Source organism: Schistocerca gregaria, chromosome 5 (assembly GCF_023897955.1).
Source record: "Schistocerca gregaria isolate iqSchGreg1 chromosome 5, iqSchGreg1.2, whole genome shotgun sequence".
NCBI lineage: Eukaryota > Metazoa > Arthropoda > Insecta > Orthoptera > Acrididae > Schistocerca > Schistocerca gregaria.
This window is the reverse complement of record NC_064924.1, coordinates 189866644-189888855: the sequence shown is the minus strand read 5'-3', so window position 1 is coordinate 189888855 and position 22212 is coordinate 189866644. Positions and strand designations below refer to the sequence as shown.

The 22212-nt window shown below is 44.3% G+C and overlaps 1 protein-coding gene across 4 annotated transcripts in view; it reads right to left on the bottom strand.

The window, feature by feature from the left end:
* The window catches only part of LOC126272310 (lachesin), an 853630-nt gene that overhangs the window by 225665 nt on the left and 605753 nt on the right, over positions 1-22212 (bottom strand). For all 4 annotated transcript variants that reach the window (XM_049975090.1, XM_049975087.1, XM_049975088.1 and 1 more), the window contains exon 4: positions 7397-7518. In XM_049975090.1, coding sequence (XP_049831047.1) covers positions 7397-7518 — 122 coding nt within the window. The remainder of the gene's footprint in view (positions 1-7396; positions 7519-22212) is intronic.

Below are 22212 nucleotides of genomic sequence, written 5' to 3'. Positions count from 1 at the left end.
CCCAAATATTCCAAAAATAAACGAGAAATACACCTATTCAAAAGAGCAGATAAAACTTGATTTAACACCTTCCTGAAAGACAATCTTCACTACAAAACTTGTATCCATTCTGGATTTGGAACACTGCGACTGTCTTATTAAAGGTTTCAGGAATTACTGCAACTACTACGTGTTATGTGCTATTAACGGCGATTGCTTGCAGTAATTCCTGAAACCTTTAATCTCCACTCCTTCCAAATTAATATTATATTTGTAGACCAGATGTGGCTTGAATTCAAACAAATAGTATTAACAGCAATTGAGAGATTTATACCAAATAATAAACGATGGAGCTCGTCACCCTTGGTGCATAAAACGAAAAATAACACAGTTGCAGAAATAACGAAAAAAGCGTGATAAACTAATGCAAAATCCACAAGATAGGTGATCTTTTGCAGAAGTTCGCATTTAGTTCGTATTTCAGTGCTTATAATAGTTTTCACAACGAAACCCGGCAGAAAATCCAAAGAGACTGTCGTCGTATGTAAAGTATGCTAGCGGCAAAACGCAATCAATGCCTTCTCTGCGTGATAGCAGATATCGTTGGAGTAGTGAAGCAACCGAAATCACATAATAAAAGTAATTCTTCCGGTCTAGCTTATATAACAAATAGGTTGCTCTCAGAGTATGCTGGTGCAGTATCTTCTTACTTAACAATCGTATACGACTATTTATTCGCCGAAAGGTTCATACCGAAACGCTGGAAATTTGTACAGGTCACACTAGTGTTCAAGAAAGGCAAAAGGAGTAATCCACTAAATTGCAGGCCGATTTCAATAACGTCGATATACAGCAGGAAATTCGAACATGTATTGTGTTCGAATATTATGAATGAATTGACACTCAATGAATAAGGATTTAGAAAACATCGTTCTTGTCAAACCCAACTAGCTCTTTACACACACTACGTATTAAGCGCTATTGAGGACGGATTTTACGTTGGTACCGTATTTATAGATTCCCAGAAGACTTTTGATAGTGTATCTCAAAGGGGATTGTAATCAATTTGCGTGCTTATGGAAATAGTCTCAGATATGCGACTGGGTTTGTGATTTCCTGTCAAAGAGGTCACAGTTCGTAGTAATTGACGGAAAGTCATCGAGTAACACAGAAGTGATTTCTGGCGTTCCCCATGGTAGTCTTATAGGCTCTCTGCAGTTTCCTATCTGTACAAACGATTTAGGAGGCAGTCTGAGCAGCCATCTTACGTAGCTTGTCGTTTATTGTCTGGTGACTTCATTAGAAGATCACAACAAACTGTAGAACAATTTAGAAAATATATTTGTATGGTGAGAAAGTTGGTAAAATTCACATGAATTCTAAGAGGAATCCGTTATACTTCGGTTACACGATAAATCAATCAAATCTAAATGCCGTAAATTCAACCAAATACCTAGGAACTACAGTTACGAACAGCTGGAGATAACGCACAGAAAATGTTGTGGGGAAGGTGAAAGAGAGACTGCAATTTATTGGCAGAACACTTAAAAGATGCAACAGATGTACTACAGGGACTGCCAACACTACGCTTGTCCGTCTTCTTTTGGAGTACTGCTGTGTTGGCCGCACGGTTCTAGGCGCTACAGTCTGGAACCGAGCGACCGCTACGGTCGTAGGTTCGAATACTGCCTCGAGCATGGATGTGTGTGATGTCCTTAGGTTAGTTAGGTTTAATTAGTTCTAAGTTCTAGGCGAATGATGACCTCAGAAGTTAAGTCGCATAGTGCTCAGAGACATTTTTTTACTGCTACGCGGTGTGGGATCCATACCAGATAGGATTAACGGAGTACATCGAGACAGTTAAAAGAAGAGCAACACGTTGTTTATTTTCGAGAAATAGGCGAAAGAGTGTGCGGACATGGTACAGAATTTGGGATCGGACATCATTAAAACATAGGCGGTTCTCGTTGCGGCGGATCTTCTCACAAGATTTCAATCACCAACTTTCCTCTCCGAATGCGAAAATACTAGCTTGACGCCGACGTACATAGGGAGAAAGCATCATCATAATAAAATAAGGGAAATTAAAGCTTGCACGTGCTGTTCGAGAGTGGAATAATAGAGAATTATTGTGAAGGTGGTTCGACGAACCCTCTGCCAGGCACTTAAGTGTGATTTGCAGAGCACCCATGTAGATGCAGATGTAAAGGAGACCTGTACCGTCAGCAAAAGCAATTAACCTCCTTCTGCATTGTATCAGAGAGGATTGAGGAGTACTCTACAGGTACGAGGGTGCTTGGGTACTACCTCCCCACAGGTCACGTGACTCCAGGTCACATGACCTCAATGCAACTGCGAGCTCCTGGGGCGCCATACGGCGCGACACGTGCTCCTTGCACTCAGCCCAAATTAATCTCTATGAATTATTGGCAGTGGTTGCGTGGTCATCTATCTGGCTGTCTCCCTAATGCTTCCGTCCGGCGGTATGAATCGTTGCAACCACAGTGTCGTCGTCGTTCAGTAGAGAATGCTGCAAGTTGATCTGCAGGTGTGCTTGTGAGTCTACCTTCCACCGGTGACCTTATAAGAAATATTCCCGAAGTTTGTGGTAGGAAAACTCGAACATCGCAATGAAATAAATTGTAAGTGAATGAAACTGCGTTACTGTGTTACTCTCAGCCGGGAATCTTGGGTGCGAGATGGAGTAGGAAACGCGTTTCGTTGAAAGTAACTTGAAGAAAGACGAAACTAAAGAGGAGTATCAGAAATGAAACTAATAGTACACTTAACATCAAAATAGGAGTCCACGAGGTAGAAAGAAAAGAAATTCGGTTACCTCGGAAGCCAACTACATGACGGATGAAGCAAGAAGAAGAAGATACATAGGCGAAGAGGACTTCCCTGGTCCAAATCTGTCTACTGATACCAAACATACTGCTTTATTTGAAAAAAGAAATCTCTTACAACGTACCTATGGATCACAGCGTTGTATGGTAGCTAATCGCGGGATGTGGAAAATCCAGAATTGAAGAGAATCGAAGCAATGGGTCGTGCTGCTACAGAAGGATGCTAAAAATTACAAGGGCTGATAAGACATTAAATGGAAGATGTCCGAAGAATCGGTGAGGAGAGGAATACACGTAAAATATTGAAAGGACGAAGGATATGCGTCAAGACTTCAGGGAATAACGTCCATGGTACTATAGGGAGCTGTGAAGGATAAAAGGGGAAGACAGAGGTCTGAATATATCCAAAAAATAATTGGGGACGTTGTGTGACAGGTGTCCTGAGATGAAGAGGTTGGCTTTCACCTTCTTGCACAGTTACATAAATTAACAAAAATGTGAAAGGTATTAAAATGTGTTTCTTAGATTCTTATATGTCAGCCAAATAATTTTGTGATGAATTTGGGAGAAATATAGTACATTATTAACAAGGTACAAAGTCTCAGATGTGGTCTCGTTTCTCTTCGTAGTTTCATTACAATACCCGAATGATAAAAGCGTACGAAAATGTCTTGTAAATAATCATTGCCAGGTGCAAAGCCAGTAGAGCAAAATTGTAGATGGTGTAACGGTAATCGAACAGAAAACGACTTCCTTCTGTGGCAAATTTAATGTTAATTTATACTTCTCACCGAAACTTTTACTTAAGTCAGAAAATATTGAGGTGAATCACTGCAGAAGAAATAAATTTAAGAAATACACCAATTGATGGATCTGACTCGAGAGGAACGAGTCGTTACCAATACATTTCAGTTTCAGTGACTGAAGACTGGTGATTTTATTACTTTATCGTATTTCCCCTTTTATGAAGTGGATGGAGGTAAAAGGTCTTGAAATTAAGGAAGAGACTTCGGCGTGAAAATGTGTCAGTGGAGAACGCTCGGAAATCCTGAACCGGAACGTAATGATTGTGTCGCGACCTCCAATCACTTCATTTCAGTGAAATGGATACATATTTCAGTGGCAGGGCAGAAACGGCTGTCCATCATAACTGTACGTGTGGTGCGCCTATTCCAATATGAACAGCGATCTGCATTTGTTGAAAAGTAATAAAACTAGGGGAAACATGGCCAAGGCAGTCTAAGAGGCGTACTCAGATACCTGACTGCTAACGCCATTACTCATAGTAAGCAGGAAATTTACGGTCGAGTCCTGGCATCGATTTAATCTTATTTCCCTTGAAGTCTTCCTCTTTAGATGTTGTTTGGGGTGTTTGTGCTCGTATAACTCAAAGAATCGATAGTCCACATATTCGTCTGCTGGAGAAGGCTTTGAATGTGCAGTGAAGAAGTCTGTCTTCAGGTTGTACTTCGAGCGTGGAAATTTGCCAGCCAATCAGGTTGCTTGACGCAGCGTTATTTGGACAGTCTATAATCTACTGTTCCTCCTCGTTCGATCTCCATCGGCCGCTGTTTACATCGTATTGTCTGCTGACGATTTGTTAAGTTTAGAATTACATCTGGTGAATTATTAAACGCTTAGATGATCATTTCCTGGCTGGAGTTTCTGTGATTATTGGTGAGAACGTTTCTTGCTTGTGTGCCATTGTACACGATTTCCAGGTGCATCTGAGGAGCATGCTGGTGCAGCTGCATATTCATGAGAGCAAGATTAGGTGTCTGAATCGCGTATTTGCTTAACAGATTCATCTGAGGATTGTGTTACTTTCCCATTGTCTAAATAGTACTAAGGGGTGTGACGCATATGCTGTTTTTTCTGCTTTTTGTGAATGTATGGTACTCTAAACCCATGTGGTCCTTTAAAGGACGTATGCATCTGCTGTCGATGAATTTTCGTGTCTGTTTTGTGGATAATAACTGAAATTAATTTAAAATATCTCACCAATTACTTTCTCATCCTGGAGCTATTATTCAATGCCATTAATTTTTAAGCTTCTTGGCACACGCTCTCACTTTGTCTATGCGAGTATTAGGTGCAAGCAAAACGTAAATCAATTGTCTTCGATAGATTAAGAAGGTTTTTTTTACCCTTTTATTTGCACTTTTCAGCCAAACAACATAAGCAGGAGTTAACAGAGAATCACAAGACGCCTGTTGCATCAATGAATGCATTGATATTTAGCTTTTCAGTGAATCATTTTCTTGTCGTTAGGCATTAGGACATAGTGCAATTGCTTGTACATGGCACGCTTGTTTCCTTCAAGGGGAGGTGAATCTACATTGCGCAACACGATTAAAGGATCACATTGTATAGACCCCGTAATTGTCTTCCAATACGAAGCATGTTTGAAATTTGGCTCAAAGGTGCGTACAACCTTCCTCTCTGACAGTGCAAAAGCCTAGCACCCGGCAACGTCAGTCTAGGGCTCGACAGCGCTTCAAACAGTAATGCGCTGTAATATGGGGGCAAGGTAACAGCTCAGAAGCGCGTGTGACGCTTAATGTGGTTCAGTGATGTCGCATTGGCACCAAACTTCACCACAATTCTGCCCAACGGCACCGCGAACGTGTTACACGATAAGTAGATCGTCACAGCCACCCTCATCTACACATCAACCCTTCTTTTAACGCCATACGAAGGGGGCTACAACCACAACGCCCAGTGTTGAAAGCACACGGTTTCCTTATGATACCCCTACAATGTCCCTAGAGAAGGGTGGAGACTTCCGATGATGTCATCAGTGTCAAAAGTTGTGAAGAACATCTCCCTCTTACTCACTGCACTGCTAACTGTCATTTCCTACAGCAAAATGTGTGGGAATCAACGTCTCAAAGAAATGGGTAGTTTCATTGACTCCCTTTACGACAACCAGTGAGGTCTTTTCGTGTCAATTCTGAGCAGCGGCGTGTCTGGAAGGTTTTCCTTGGCAACACATATGAAAATCTGCTGATGCTGAGTGTTTCGGGTCTAATATCCATCGCAGAGACGTCAAAAAGAAGGAACGATATGTGGATAAGAGGGTCTGCGACGACCTTTCCATCATGTGAGGTCCACGGAGGCGCCGGGCAGAATTGTGTTAAAATATGATGCCAACGTGACATCATTATCCAACCTTACACGTCACGTTAACTTCTGAGCTATGGCCTTTATCTCGCATTGTCGATACCTCGTTGTTTGAAGCTCGTCGTGCGCGATGGTGACGTCGCAGGGCGCAACGATATTGTACCATTACAGAGGAAGGAAGTACTCGTCTTTGAGCCAAAATTCAAACTTGAGCGTTGCAATAGCAGGCAATTAAGATGTTTCGAAAATATGGTCCTTTAATTGCGTTGCTCGCTGTCCACTGATAGACTACATTTGGACGATTGAAATTCTTGGTTGCTATTTATCTTCCTTTAATTTATGTCAAACGCCCTTTTATCCGTTTCGTTGCGTTATGAAGGATTGCTTACTATCTCACATTTCTTTAACTCTAGCTATGTAGCTTCGCTGTTCATTCATGGATCAAATTTCACCCAAAAGGGATCAATTTAAGGCCTTATTACGGAAGTAATGAAGGGTGACAATTATTGAACTATATGAGAAAAACGTAAATTAGTTATAAACTATGGCTTGCACACACTTCATTCAACATGTAAATGTCACTACAGATATTCGGATTTAGGTTAGGTGGTGTTCGACGTTCCTGCCATCATTGGCGATGATGTGGCGCCGACGAATAGCGAAATTCTGCATGACCCGCTGAAGTAACGTAACATACATGCCGTCGATGACCTACTGAACGGCGTTTTCAGCTCAGTAGTGGTTTTGCTGTTAATGCTGAACACCTAGTCTTTAATATAGCCCCACAAAAAGGAGTCACTTGTGTTCAGATCCGCAGAATATGGTGACCAATTGAGGCCCATGTCTGTGGCCTCTGGGAATCCTAGAGCCAGAATGCGGTCCCCAAAGTGCTCCCCCAGGACATCAAACACTCACCTGCTTCGATGGGGTCGAGATCCGTCTTGCATGAACCACATCTTGTCGAAATCAGAGTCACTTTGGATAAAGTGGATGAAATCATCTTCCAAATCTTTCAATCACCGTTTGGCAGTCACCGTGCCATCAAGGAATATCGCCCCGATTATTCCATGACTGAACGCTGAACACCACGCTGTCACCCGTTGAGGTTGAAGAGACTTCTAGACAGCGAAACTCGGATTATCAGTCCCCCAAATGCGCCAATTATGCTTATAGACCAGATGAAAGTGGGCTATATCGCTGAACCAAACCATACTATTTCTCATGATGCCCCGTGCTAACCGTGCAGTTTCAACGTTTTAACGCAAATCATTCAGAAATTGTGATGAATTTTTTTTTTGTAGAGTTCAATAATTGTCAGCCTGTAGCTTGCTGTGTACTCAGTATAAACTACAACAGGTTGTAGCGCCTTTTGAGCTGTGGGAGTAGAAGTACTCTGAAGGCGAACCAGGAAAGGGCATCGCAGTGCTGCTGCGGCAGCTGGGACTCACCTTCCTGGTCCAGATGATGCTGGGCACAGGGTTGCCGGAAGCCTTGCACTCCAGGGTCACCGTGCCACCCTTCCGCGCCTTCAGCTCTCCGTCCGCTGGCGACATGCGAATGCTCGGCGGAACTGCAACACACAGACCAAAAACACATATAACAATTCGCCTGTAAGCAATAAGAAACAATTCTTACTTTGCGCACTGTTGCAAGAGACGATGTGAAACAATTTCAAAATGATAGTATGAATAGACAATATCGACATGCGATCTGAAGTTTTCCCGGCGTATTTCCAATTTGAACAGTTCTCGGGTATCCGACCGGATAGCGTCGTAATTTCCCCTCAATATTTCGGCAGACGTACACGCTGCTATCTTCAGGTGGTTTCTGACGAATTCTGTGCTGTTCCTCTCGGCGCCCTATATATACATCTACATCTATATCTCCATCTACATGACTACTCTGCAATCCACATTTAAGTGCTTGGCAGAGGGTTCATCGAACCACAATCATACTATCTCTCTACCATTCCACTCTTTAGTAATTAGTATTAACTAGATTGTCCTTTAGTAAAGAGGCCATCGAAATCCGACTACAGGTCGAGCTAATTAATAAAGACAGTGGCCTTCGACTTAGTCAGGCTTGGAACCCTGCACTCAGCCTGGAGAGAAAGATGCGGTCCCAGAGATCGAGGACCGCCGCCGACGGCGGCAGCAGGGAGACTGCAGACCCCAGTTCGGACCCAGGCGCCGCTTCCCCCACCACCTGCAGTAGCCGCCGCGCCAGCCGCACCAAAGACACCAGGAGAGGAACGGTGGAGGGGGTAACGGCTAGTATATATAGGGCGCCGAGAGGAACAGCACAGAATTCGTCAGGAACCACCTGAACATGGCAGCGTGTACGTCTGCCGAAATATTGTGGAGAAATTACGACGCTATCCGGTCGGATACCCGAGAGTTGTTCACATTAGACAATATCGACTTATTGAAACAGTAAACAGGTAAAAGCCATCAGTTCACTCAGTCAGCATAATCACACTGACATAGACAATGACTAGCAGACGGTCAAAGTACTAAATTCCTTAATAGTGTGCTGCCGTGTGTTAGGCTCTGTGGTTGCTTCCATTTTATGCACAGTTAGCTGCAGAGCCCGGAGTTATCCTGGGAGTTTAGTAAATGCCACACAAAGTGATGGGCACTGCACCCTGTTGACGCCCAAACGGAATGCAAAACGCCTGAGAAACGGCAGTCACCTTAAATCGAAGGGCATATTTCAATCACTGGGTGACAACGGAACGCGACGAATGAATACGTCTTCACTTGTATGAAAAGACTGTTAGTTGCGCCATGTATTGTTACATTTTGCAGTAAGCATCTCACTGTGTTTTTGGTGAATTCGGCTTCTACAGTTTCACTTCAGTATTCGTTGTTTCAAGTAGAACTGTGTTTGAGCACGAGTCGAACTGTTCGAAGAGTTTACGTCACAGTTCGAGAAATCTCGATCTTTTGATCGGTCGCGATCTAGTGACTTTTGTTGTACTATGTCCACGATCTGCCATAGCGTTTTTGTGGCACAGTGGATTTTAACAGTAAAAATAACTGTGAAAAACGAACTAAAATATCTTCTAGGGTATACGTCATATGTAACGACGGCAACCAATCAATGAATAAGAGTTTGCAACCATGTTTCTGTCGTATTCCTGAGCTTTCGCTTGTCTCACATTTGATGGTACTTCATCCTAGACTGGTTCTGCCGGTGTAATTTATTCTCGCGATAGGAATAACAGTTTACCACGATACATTTCGTTTGTTAGGCATTTAATGTTTAATTAATTTTCATCCCTGCATTACCAAGTTGATGATTTTTAATTCCTCCGTATGTGTTCTGTCAAGCGATCTCTTCTTTTGATCATGTTACGCCACAAATTTCAGGGATGCCACAGATTAAACTACTAGTCGGCAAGTGTCAAGTTTGTGGAATGTGTAGGGTATCGAAAGGCGTTCTGGGCGTAAGACGAGAAGCAGCAATGTTATAAAATTATACAGAATACGTGGAGTGGTTGTCGGTGCATGTGAAAAACGAGAGTGGGAGTATCTTGTTTCGTGTCAGAGACATTCCCCGTGGTAATTTTATGGATAACATCATTCTGATGCTGGTATCCTGCAGCTGGTACTAATAATAACTGATTTATGGATTCACTTACCTATCATCGAGTAAACCGTGAAAACAAAACAATAACAAACTGTACACCGCTCTGCAAAACTAATGGACGAGAATATATAGGAACTTGCCAGTCCGGGAGAAAGATGTCAGAGGTATCGCAGTCGTGTCGAGAAAATTGGACGTCACATGTTGTGAGGTCAACGTAATTACAGTGCCGAATGGGGCAGGACGCATAACACGAGGCAGTTGAAGAAACAGGAAAAGAATATATATATATATCTGGAACAAGGACAAATTGTGATGAGGAGTTTGATGTTGCTAAAAGAATTGTTTCACATGAATGGGGAACGTTCCGAATCAGAGCCGATGCTGCCCGAAGAAGTGGTCGACCACTGTTAACAGGTGACCGCTACATTGTGCTACAGGCAAGAAAGAACGCACATGCCTGCTCCTCTGTGGTACCGCGACTGCTTGGGGATGGTCTCTTTGCCCGAAGATCAAAAGCTTGTGGTCCGTTGGCACTCGCACATCGGCAGCACCGTTCATAATGGTGCCATGAGCAAAGCGAATGAGCCAGCTGCCCTTTTCGGGTGAGAGCAGATTCACTCTGAGCAATGATTCTGACTCGGTGAGAGGTGAGAACACGTAATGCATCCAGAAACATTGTTTATCAGGACCGTTTCGGTATGGGAGACATATTGTTGGATGGGCATACTGACCTCCAAATCTCTGACCATTTTAGACTGACTGGTCAACGTCATTTTGACACTGTATTCCTTCCCCACATGCGAGATTTCAGGGGCGCGTTCGGTCCTGTCTTCATTTTGAGGGTTCCGTACCGCAGTTGGTGTAAACGGAACCATTATACGATACCTTTGTTGTCCATGTGTCTGTCTGTCTGTCGGTCTGTTCGACTGTTAAAAAACGTTTTTCTCAGCAACGGGTAGATGTATCAAGCTGAAATTTATGTCATTTAATAAGGTCTACTGTCGCTTGGAGGTATAAAGAACTGGGGTACTTCCTGTCGGTCTAGAGTCGTGAAATTTGGCGAGGTCTTACGCTAAAATTGAAGGTAAAATTCTAAATTGTTAATTTCAAACTATAAAACACGAAAAAAGATTTTTGACATTTAATATCTGACTGACGGTTCCTCCGTCCGTTAAGACCTAATTCCTCAGAAACAGGTAAACGTATGGTATTGAATTTAATGTCACATACTAAGATTACTGCCCCATGGTGGTGTAAAAGAGTTAAGCCTTCTAAGTCACGGCAGTCAAAAAAATGGCCATTTATGTCACGTATTTTAGTACTCACAAAAGCTCTCATTAAAACCTGTATGGTACTTACCATTGACATTTGGCAAGAAGAAAGGTTTCTTAATATAAGAAAGGGAAAAAATTAGAATATTGTCACACGACAGAAAAACTTGTTTTGTCGATTGTATCCGACTTCAAATTTGACATTAAAACGTTCTAGACAGACTTACAATCCCTAAGACCGACATGGTGCGAGTATTAGTGTTGATAACAGGCAAAAATCTTTGAGATCCACGATTCCCGAAACAGAAGAACTGTCTACATTCACAGTCAAGTTTTTACGGAATCCTTACTGTGCGGATCCAGCTCGTACCTGGCCAGTTTATATCGATGACAACGGGTTACCTCATCGATCAGCTCAGGTTCAAATTCAAATGGCTCTGAGCACTACGGGACTTAACATCTGAGGTCATCAGTCCCCTAAAATTAGAACTACATAAACCTAACTAACCTAAGGAGATCACACACATCCATGCCCGAGACACTATTCGATCCTGCGACCTTTGCGGTCGCGCTGTTCCAGACTGAAGCGCCTACAACCGCTCGGACAATCCGGCCGGCCCAGCGCAGGTCAACGAGTTGTTGGAACGAGAGGATATTCGGCGAATGGACTGGCGTGTCCGTTCCTCAGTTTTAAATGCCATGTTTGGGGCGCGGTAGGGGACGTATTTCAGCACGTACACATGCACCAACGACCGTACCCCAGCTCTCAACTGTGCTGGAGGAGGAATGGAACGCCATACCGTAAGAACTTACCAACCTCGTAGCCAGCATAGCATGCACTGCCGTCCGTGGTGATCACACATGCAATAAGAACCAAGTCCCGACATTTGTACACTACTGGCTATTAAAACTGCTTCACCACGAAGATGACGTGCTACACATGCGAAATTTATCGACAGGAAGAAGACGCTGTGATATGCAAATGATTACCTTTTCAGAGCATTCACACTAGGTTGGCGCCGGTGTAGACATCTACAACGTGCTGACATGAGGAAAGTTTCCAACCGATTTCTCATACATAAACGGCAGTTGACCAGCGTTGCCTGGTAAAACGTTGTTGTGATGCCTCGTATAAGGAATAGAAATGCGTACCATCACGTTTCCGACTTTATTGCTCGCGTTGGTCGAGGTCCAATGACTGTTAGCAGAGTATGGTATCGGTGGGTTCAGGAGGGTAAAACGGAACGCCGTTCTGGGTCCCAACGGCGTCGTATCACTAGCAGTCGAAATGACAGGCATCTTATCCGCATGACTGTAACGGATCGTGCAGCCACGTCTCGACCCCTGAGTCAACAGATGGGGACGTTTGCAAGACAACAACCATCTGCACCAACAGTTGGACGACGTTTGCATCAGCATGGACTATCAGCTCGCATACCATGGCTGAGGTTACCCTTGATGCTGCATCACAGACAGGAGCGCCTGCAATCGTGTACTCAACGACGAAGCTGGGTGCACTAATGGCAAAACGCCATTTTGTCGAATACATCCAGGTTCTGTTTACAGCATCATGATGGTCGCATCCGTGTTTGGCGACATCGCGGTGAACGCACATTGGGAGCGTGCATTCGTCACCGCCATACTGGTGTATCACCCGGCGAGATGGTAAGCGGTGCCATTGTATACACGTCTCGGTCACCTCTTGTTCGCATTGACGAAACTTTGAACTGTGGACGTTACATTTCAGACGTGTTAAGACCCGTGGCTCTACCCTTTATTCGATTCCTGCGAAACACTACATTTCAGCAGGATACTGCACGACCAAATGTTGCAGGTCCTGTACGGGCCTTTCTGGATACAGAAAATGTTCGACTGCTGCCAAGGCTAGCACATTCTCCAAATCTCTCATCAATTGAAAACGTCTGGGCAATGGTGGCCGAGCAACTAGCTCGTCACAATACGCCAGTCGCTACTCTTGATGAACTGTGGTATCGCGTTGAACCTGCATGGACAGCTGTACCTGTAGACGCCATCTAAGCTCTGTTTGACTCAGTGCCCAGGCGTATCAAGGCCGACATTACGGCCAGAGGTGGTTGTTCTGGGTACTGATTTCTCAGCATCTATGCACCCAAATTGCGTGAAAATGTAATCACATGTCAATTCTAGTATAATATATTTGTCCAATGAAAACCCGTTTATCATCTGCACTTCTTCTTTGTGTAGCAATTTTAATGGCCAGTAGTGTAAAATCCAGAGGACCATCATGAAAAGTGATGTGCTTTGCAATTTTTACCCCCGGTTGAAAATGTCATTCCTTTTCGTCTTATTGCGTATTTCTTACAACTACCTTCTGTAATATAGTGTAGCAGTTCTTTCAATGTGTGGTCCAAGTTTCACGAAGCTACGAGATGTGTGAGAAAAGTAATGAGAGTGATTTTATCTACTAGAGTCTTTATGCTTTTTAAACAACAATATTGTCCCCTCGAAAACAATGGCCTTCGGAATCTATACACTGGTGGATTGTTTGTTCCCAGTGCTGGTACCATCACTGAAGGGCTCCAAATGGTAGGGCCTTCAACATGTCTGTCATATTCTGTTGAGTGTTCTCAAGAGTGCCAAAACAACGTCCTTTAAAGATAGTGTCCCATTTCGGAAAAAGAAAAAGAGACACAAGGTCGCAGATAAGGTGAACCAGGGGGATGTGGAACAACAGGAAAGCCACTGAGGTAAAATTTCAGTGATGGAAGTGGCCGACTAACATGGGGCGTTGTCGCGATACAGCACCCACCCGTCTGTAATTTCTGGTCTTACTCGACTCACCCTTTTACGAGTGTTTCAAGTCCGTTTATGCAAAACACTTGGTTGACAGTTTGTCCACGAGGAAGAGAACGCCAACATCCGACGTTATCGTCGGATTTTGAAGTTCTCACTGAGCGAGTTTCATGTCCAACGCTATCTCGACATTCCAAAAATGATTTGTGCCAGGAAATAATCTGGTTAAGGTATCTTCCCCCATAGGCATGACTCACATTTTCAAAGGCCGCACACGCGGAATCCCGAAGTTTAACACAAAACATGATTACATAACGTTGCTCTAAATACCGCTGTTCCATTTTGTAGCACACAACAAAAAACACCGTTTCGCTGATTGCTCTCTCAAAAATCGAGTGCTGATTCTACGGAGCTGAAACTCGGCTACGCAAGAAGAACAGCACAGCGTTGCCAGGTAGTTCGCGGTGTTGTCAGTGCCACCCGCCTCGTACGTCACTTGGTAGTGACGCGTCATGTCAAAGTTACTTTCGCCCTTTCGGTGTACTTGAAACGGATTTCGTGCCGTATTAGTGCGCAGCGCCGCAAGATGAGTAGCGGTAGGTACGCTGCGCCCACTGCTCGACAGCTGCTCTCGGGCGAGCGACTCCTTGCAGGAGCGGTGAGCGGCGTCTGATAGACAGAACCGCGTATCGGTGAAGTGCGCCGAGAGCGACCGACACTCTTCCTAATTATGTTAATGAGGCGCGGCGTCGGGCGGCGGCGACGGCTGTATCATTAGCGGCCCGCTAATGAGGTGGATTATCTCGCACACAAAGCCGCGAGCCGGCGGGCTCTCCACGGCTGCGTCGCGCCGCCTACTCGCGTATGCCCGGCCCGTCCCCCTCTGTGTACGCCAGAGGCGGAAATCACGGCCCGCTACCTGACTAATGAATGTCACTGACCGCCGCGGCGACTAACAGCGTCAGACACCGATTCAAAAAATACCTGCCAGGCTTACGCAACGGCTGATGCCCCACTGTTCCAAGGGGATTTCGTGGCGCAGCGTTCAGAGATCTGCGCTCCGCACTCTCGTAACGGCATAGGATTACTGAAACTAATTGCTGTTACGTTCGTAAGGCTCTCTGTAGCCCTTGTGAATGTGCATTTATTGTGACGGCATGGACATTTCTTATACAGGGCGATTCAAAAGTAGCTTTGCACACTTCGTGGTTGCAATGCATGCATCAAAACAAGCATTAAATGGGTATGTTTGCTGTCTGAAATTGCTTTATGTACGGTTTATGCAGTAGAATAGACATCATAACTGCACAAACAACACAAAATTAATTCTTTTCGGCAGACAACGGCACGAAGGGACTCGATATTGGACTACCACGTACAGTACATTTACCCCAGAACACACAAAAAAAAAAAAATGGTTCAAATGGCTCTGAGCACTATGCGACTTAACTTCTGACGTCATCAGTCGCCTACAACTTAAAACTAATTTAACCTAACTAACCTAAGGACATCACACACATCCATGCCCGAGGCAGGATTCGAACCTGCGACCGTAGCAGTCCCACGGTTCCGGACTGCGCGCCTAGAACCGCGCCGGATATAGACTGGGAGACTCAAACGTTCATAACGGGTGGCAGGGACAAAGAATCCAGTGAAATATTTTTAAGTGCTTTATCTGAAAACTACCTTGAGCAGTTAAACAGAAAACCGACTCGTGGCGATAATATATTAGACCTTCTGGTGACAAACAGACCCGAACTATTTGAATCAGTTAATGCAGAACAGGGAATCAGCGATCATAAAGCGGTTACTGCGTCGATGATTTCAGCCGTAAATAGAAATATTAAAAAAGGTAGGAAGATTTTTCTGTTTAGCAAAAGTGACAAAAAGCAGATTACAGAGTACCTGACGGCTCAACACAAAAGTTTTGTCTCAAGTACAGATAGTGTTGAGGATCAGTGGACAAAGTTCAAAACCATGGTACAATATGCGTTAGATGAGTATGTGCCAAGCAAGATCGTAAGAGATGGAAAAGAGCCACCGTGGTACAACAACCGAGTTAGAAAACTGCTGCGGAAGCAAAGGGAACTTCACAGCAAACATAAACATAGCCAAAGCCTTGCAGACAAACAAAAATTACGCGAAGCGAAATGTAGTGTGAGGAGGGCTATGCGAGAGGCTTTCAATGAATTCGAAAGTAACGTTCTATGTACTGACTTGGCAGAAAATCCTAAGAAATTTTGGTCCTATGTCAAAGCGGTAGGTGGATCAAAACAAAATGTCCAGACACTCTGTGACCAAAATGGTACTGAAACAGAGGATGACAGACTAAAGGCCGAATTACTAAATGTCTTCTTCCAAAGCTGTTTCACAGAGGAAGACTGCACTGTGCTTCCTTCTCTAGATTGTCGCACAGTTGACAAAATGGTAGATATCGAAGTAGACGACAGAGGGATAGAGAAACAATTAAAATCGCTCAAAAGAGGAAAGGCCGCTGGTCCTGATGGGATACCAGTTCGATTTTACACAGAGTACGCGAAGGAACTTGCCCCCCTTCTTGCAGCGGTGTACCGTAGGTCTCTAGAAGAGCGAAGCGTTCCAAAGGATTGGAAAAGGGCACAGGTCATCCCCGTTCTCAAGAAGGGACGTCGAACAGATGTGCAGAACTATAGACCTATATCTCTAACGTCGATCAGTTGTAGAATTTTGGAACACGTATTATGTTCGAGTATAATGTCTTTTCTGGAGACTAGAAATCTACTCTGTAGGAATCAGCATGGGTTTCGAAAAAGACGATCGTGTGAAACCCAGCTCGCGCTATTCGTCCACGAGACTCAGAGGGCCTTAGACACGGGTTCACAGGTAGATGCCGTGTTTCTTGACTTCCGCAAGGCGTTTGACACAGTTCCCCATAGTCGTTTAATGAACAAAGTAAGAGCATACGGACTATCAGATCAATTGTGTGATTGGATTGAGGAGTTCCTAGATAACAGAACGCAGCACGTCATTCTCAATGGAGAGAAGTCTTCCGAAGTAAGAGTGATTTCAGGTGTGCCGCAGGGGAGTGTCATAGGACCGTTGCTATTCACAATATACATAAATGACCTGGTGGATGACATCGGAAGTTCACTGAGGCTTTTTGCAGATGATGCTGTGGTGTATCGAGAGGTTGCAACAATGGAAAATTGTACTGAAATGCAGGAGGATCTGCAGCGAATTGACGCATGGTGCACGGAATGGCAATTGAATCTCAATGTAGCGAAGTGTAATGTGATGCGAATACATAGAAAGATAGGTCCCTTATCATTTAGCTACAAAATAGCAGGTCAGCAACTGGAAGCAGTTAATTCCATAAATTATCTGGGAGTACGCATTAGGAGTGATTTAAAATGGAATGATCATATAAAGTTGATCGTCGGTAAAGCAGATGCCAGACTGAGATTCATTGGAAGAATCCTAAGGAAATGCAATCCGACAACAAAGGAAGTAGGTTACAGTACGCTTGTTCGCCCAATGCTTGAATACTGCTCAGCAGTGTGGGATCCGCACCAGGTAGGGTTGATAGAAGAGATAGAGAAGATCCAACGGAGAGCAGCGCGCTTCGTTACAGGATCATTTAGTAATTGCGAAAGCGTTACGGAGATGATAGATAAACTCCAGTGGAAGACTCTGCAGGAGAGACGCTCAGTAGCTCGGTACGGGCTTTTGTTGAAGTTTCGAGAACATACCTTCACCGAAGAGTCAAGCAGTATATTGCTCCCTCCTACGTATATCTCGCGAAGAGACCATGAGGATAAAATCAGAGAGATTAGAGCCCACACAGAAGCATACCGACAATCCTTCTTTCCACGTACAATACGAGACTGGAATAGAAGGGAGAACCGATAGAGGTACTCAGGGTACCCTCCGCCACACACCGTCAGGTGGCTTGCGGAGTACGGATGTAGATGTAGATGTAGATGTAGACCACCCGAGGCAGGATTCGAACCGTAGCGGTCGCTCGGTTCCAGACTGTACCGCCTAGAACCGCACGGCCACTCCGACCGGCCCCAGAACACATTCAAAATGATGTCCATGTAGGCGGACAGTCACTCGCTCAACTTCTTACAGCTTTCGGAACGTTAGAGGCACCGTTCATCCCATTCCGCATAGTTTCAAAGACATTTTCAGTTCGCTGTTATAGTTCTGCTACACTGTCTCAATTGCAAACAGCATACACGAGCTCCTTAAGATGGGCTCATATGTGTAAATCCACGCGATTAAGATACGGAGATCTGGTGGGCCAAGCAACTCGTCCTGCACGACATGTCCACTCATCTGGATAAGTACCATCGAGACAATCTCTTCCTTCCCGATTGAAATGTTCAGGGGCACCGTCGTCCATAGACCATAACTCGGCTCATGTAGCGAATAGCACATCGTGAAGCAGTCCACCCAATTCATGTTCCAACTACTGTCGATACACTCTTCCCGTCAGGTGCTGTGGAATAACTAAGTGTCCGCTATATCACACTACGTGTTCACTGCAGAACGATGTAGTTACGCGGGGATGTTATCAGCATTTACGACACCCGCACGGATGTAGAGGTTGTCATTCCTAAACATTACCCCATGACCAAACAGTGGATCGGCAGCATGGTTCTCGAATAACCACTGACAGAAATCCTAGCGTCTGACAACATTCCATTAGAACTACTGACGGCCTTGGGAGAGCCAGTCATGACAAAACTCTACCATCTGGTGAGCAAGATGTATGAGAAAGGCAAAATACCCTCAGACTTCAAGAAGAATATAATAATTCCAATCCCAAAGAAAGCAGGAGTTGACAGATGTGAAAATAACCGAACTATCAGTTTAATAAGTCACAGCTGCAAAATACTAACGCGAAATCTTTACAGACGAATGGAAAAACTGGTAGAAGCGGACCTTGGGAAAGATCAGTTTGGATTCCGCAGAAATGTTGGAACACGTGAGGCAATACTAAACTTACGACTTAACTTAGAAGAAAGATTAAGAAGGCAAACCTACATTTCTAGTATTTGTAGTCTTTGAGAAAGCTTTTGACAGTGTTGACTGGAATACTCTCTTTCAAATTCTAAAGGTGGCAGGGGTAAAATACAGGGAGCGAAAGGCTGTTTACAATTTGTACAGAAACCAGATGGCAGTTATAAGAGTCGAGGGGCATGAAATGGAAGCAGTGGTTCGGAAGGGAGTGAGACAGAGTTGTAGCCTCTCCCCGATGTTATTCCATCTGTATATTGAGGAAGCAGTAAAGGAAACGAAAGAAAAGTTCGGAGTAGGTATTAAAGTCCATGGAGAAGAAATAAAAACGTTGAGGTTCCCCAATGACTTTGTACTTCTGTCAGAGACAGCAAAGGACTTGGAAGAGCAGTTGAATGGAATGGACAGTGTCTTGAAAGGAGGATATAAGTTGAACATCAACAAAAGCAAAGCTAGGATAATGGAATGTAGTCAAATTAAATCGGGTGATGCTGAGGGAATTAGATTAGGAAATGAGACACTTTAAGTAGTAAAGGAGTTTTGCTATTTAGGGAGTAAAATAACTGATGATGGTTGAAGTAGAGAGGATATAAAATGTAGACTGGCAATGGCAAGGAAAGCGTTTCTGAAGAAGAGAAATTTGTTAACATCGAGTGTAGATTTAAGTGTCAGGAAGTCGTTTCTGAAAGTATTTGTATGGAGTGTAGCCATGTATGGAAGCGAAACATGGATGATAAATAGTTTGGACAAGAAGAGAATAGAAGCTTTCGAAATGTGGTGCTACAGAAGAAAGCTGAAGCTTAGATGGGTAGATCAGATAACTAATTAGGAGGTATTGAATAGAATTGGGGAGAAGAGGAGTTTGTGGCACAACTTGACAAAAAGAACGAACCGGTTGGTATGACATGTTTTGAGGGATCAAGGGATCACAAATTTAGCATTGGAGGGCCACTCCCGCACCCCCCCCCCCCTCCCCGCCCCCCGCCCCCAGGGTATTCTGGAAATCGGCATGAATGTCCTTTGCTTTCATACCTTTCTCTAAAAATGGCTCTGAGCACTATGGGACTTAACATCTGTGGTCACCAGTCCCCTAGAACTTAGAACTCCTTAAACCTAACTAACCTAAGGACATCACACACATCCATGCCTGAGGCAGGATTGGAACCTGCGACCGTAGCAGCAGCGCCGTTCCGGACTGAAGCGCCTACAACCGCTCGACCACCGCGGCCAGCCCAACTGATTAACGGTCGATCCAAAGTTGTCGTTGCAAAGACCGTACATTCAAACAACAACGTTGAACTTGCCGAATTTCTGATGTCACAGCGTGGAAAAAGCGCGCTGCAAAGTTTTTCAGAACGTGACGAGCAACATTAAGCATGTCAAATAATCTAAATGCATATATTAGCATAGATCAACAGCATCGAAGAACGTCCCCTATGTCACATGCAATCCACGTCATCTTTTCAACACAGAGTTTTGTGACGTCATATTCGATTTCAGTTGAAACTCATACTTGACCGGCTGGCTCATACCTTTCTCTACGAAGTACTTAATCACTGCGCGAATCTCGATTTTTTCCATCTTCGCAAAGCATTACGCGGAAACAATAACAGAGCCACGTCACCGCCGCAGCCCTCTTCCAAGAGCACTGACATGGCACGTGTTTACAGGCAGCAGTTCAATGAATATCACGTGACCCACTCGTTGCGCTAACTGACCTCTCGTGGTGATTCCGAGAACTTTTCAAACCAGCCTCGTTGCTTATTGTTAGGTGCACCAAAAACGGCATATTCCCGTAAACGACAGGCTACAGCTTTAAAAGCCTGATGGTTTGGTACTCTTCTGTTAGGAAACATTTTCATATACCGTCATGTTGCTGCTCGATCATTGGCTTCTTCTGCGCCATAAAGGAGGCGCCCATCCGCTTATGCACTGTTTGAATACGCCATCATAGCGTACACAATGACTGCAGTCTATGAAATATCGATAGACCGAATGTACATTGAATGTCTGGCGCCCTCTTACTGCAAGAGCTCTGTAGTATACAACGGATTACAAGGAAGTAAAATAAAAAAAAAACGGCATTTCATGGCAGAATCAACGGAGCACTGTAGAGGGGTGAACAAAGCAACATCAGTCGATACGCAGGCGAACACAACACTGCGAAAAGCCTGTACCGGCCCACAAATGACATAAAGCATCATAAGTCGAAAAAAAAGCAGCTTCAGGGAAAACTTAACCCACGAGGCGTATACAGTAATTTGTTAATCATCCTGTATAACTGTTTAGGTGATTTCGGAAAAGCGTCCTGCCCAGGCTATAATACTGACAGGATGTGTCAAAAACTTATTTTCTCTTTAACGATAGTGGCAGAAGTGGCCGAAATAAGAACAGCAATAAGCTTAACATCAAAACTGCTGATCATGCAGAAGATGAAGTTAAGGAGTCCTGTTACCTTTGAAGCAAAATAAACCATGACTGACGAAGCATGGAGGACATACAAGGCAGACTAGTACAGGCAGTGAGGGCAATCCACGTCAAAAGAAGTCTACTGGTAATAACATAGGCCTTAATTTGAGGAAGAAATTTCTGAGATTGTTAGTTTCGAGCCCAGCATTGTATGGTAGTGAATAATAATAGACAGTACAAAAATCGTAACAGAATCATTTGAGATGTGTAGATTGAAAATCAGGGGTGACAGAGTACATCCCTGTCTTACACCTTTCTTAATCCGAGGACTTAGTTCTTGGTATTCCAGCTTTATTGTTCCGTCTTGGTTCTTCTACATATTTTATGTTATCTGCCTTTCCCCATAGCTTACCCCTATTTTTCTCAGCATTTCGAACGAGTCGCTCCATTTGACAACGACGAACAATTTTTCCACGTCCACAAATCCTGTGAAAAGTCTTGATTTTTCTTCGTTCTGTTTTCCATTACCAACCGCAACGTCAGAACGGCCTAACTATAGGGCACCGAGAGAGGTAGCGCAGTGGTTAGCACACTGGACTCACATTCGGGAGGACGACGTTCAAACCCGCGTCCGACCATCCTAATTTAGGTTTTCCTTGGTTTCCCTAAATCGTTTGTGGCACATGCCGGGATGTGTCCCTTGAAAGGGCACAGCTGACTTCCTTTTCCATCATTTCGCAATCCTATGGGACCGATGACCTCACTGTTTGGTCCCCCCCCCCCCCATCACCACCACCACCATTGCCCCCCCCCCCCCCCACTCTCACCGAATCAACCAACCAAGCTGATAGTGCGATAATACTAACAACTGTCGGCTCTTCCTATCGTGGCAATTATGTGAATGACAATTTCAACGAGCATCTTCTTCGCTAACCTAACGCCTCTGTACTACTGCTGGGATATATCCAGTGCTTACCTATCTGACAACCTAAGACATGTCCCTGCTGTTACGATGAAACGTTGAAGGAGAAGGAAAAAAATGATGAGGACTGGGATGAGAATGAGTATGAGATGGAAGATAATAATAATGACTATGGGAAGCAGAAGGATTAGGGTAAAAGGAGAGGGAGAAGGAGAAGTGAAGGAGGGAGAAGTAAAGGAGGGAAATACGATGCAGTCTAAAGAAGCCTTGAAAATCCGCAAATCTGTTAGACAATTGT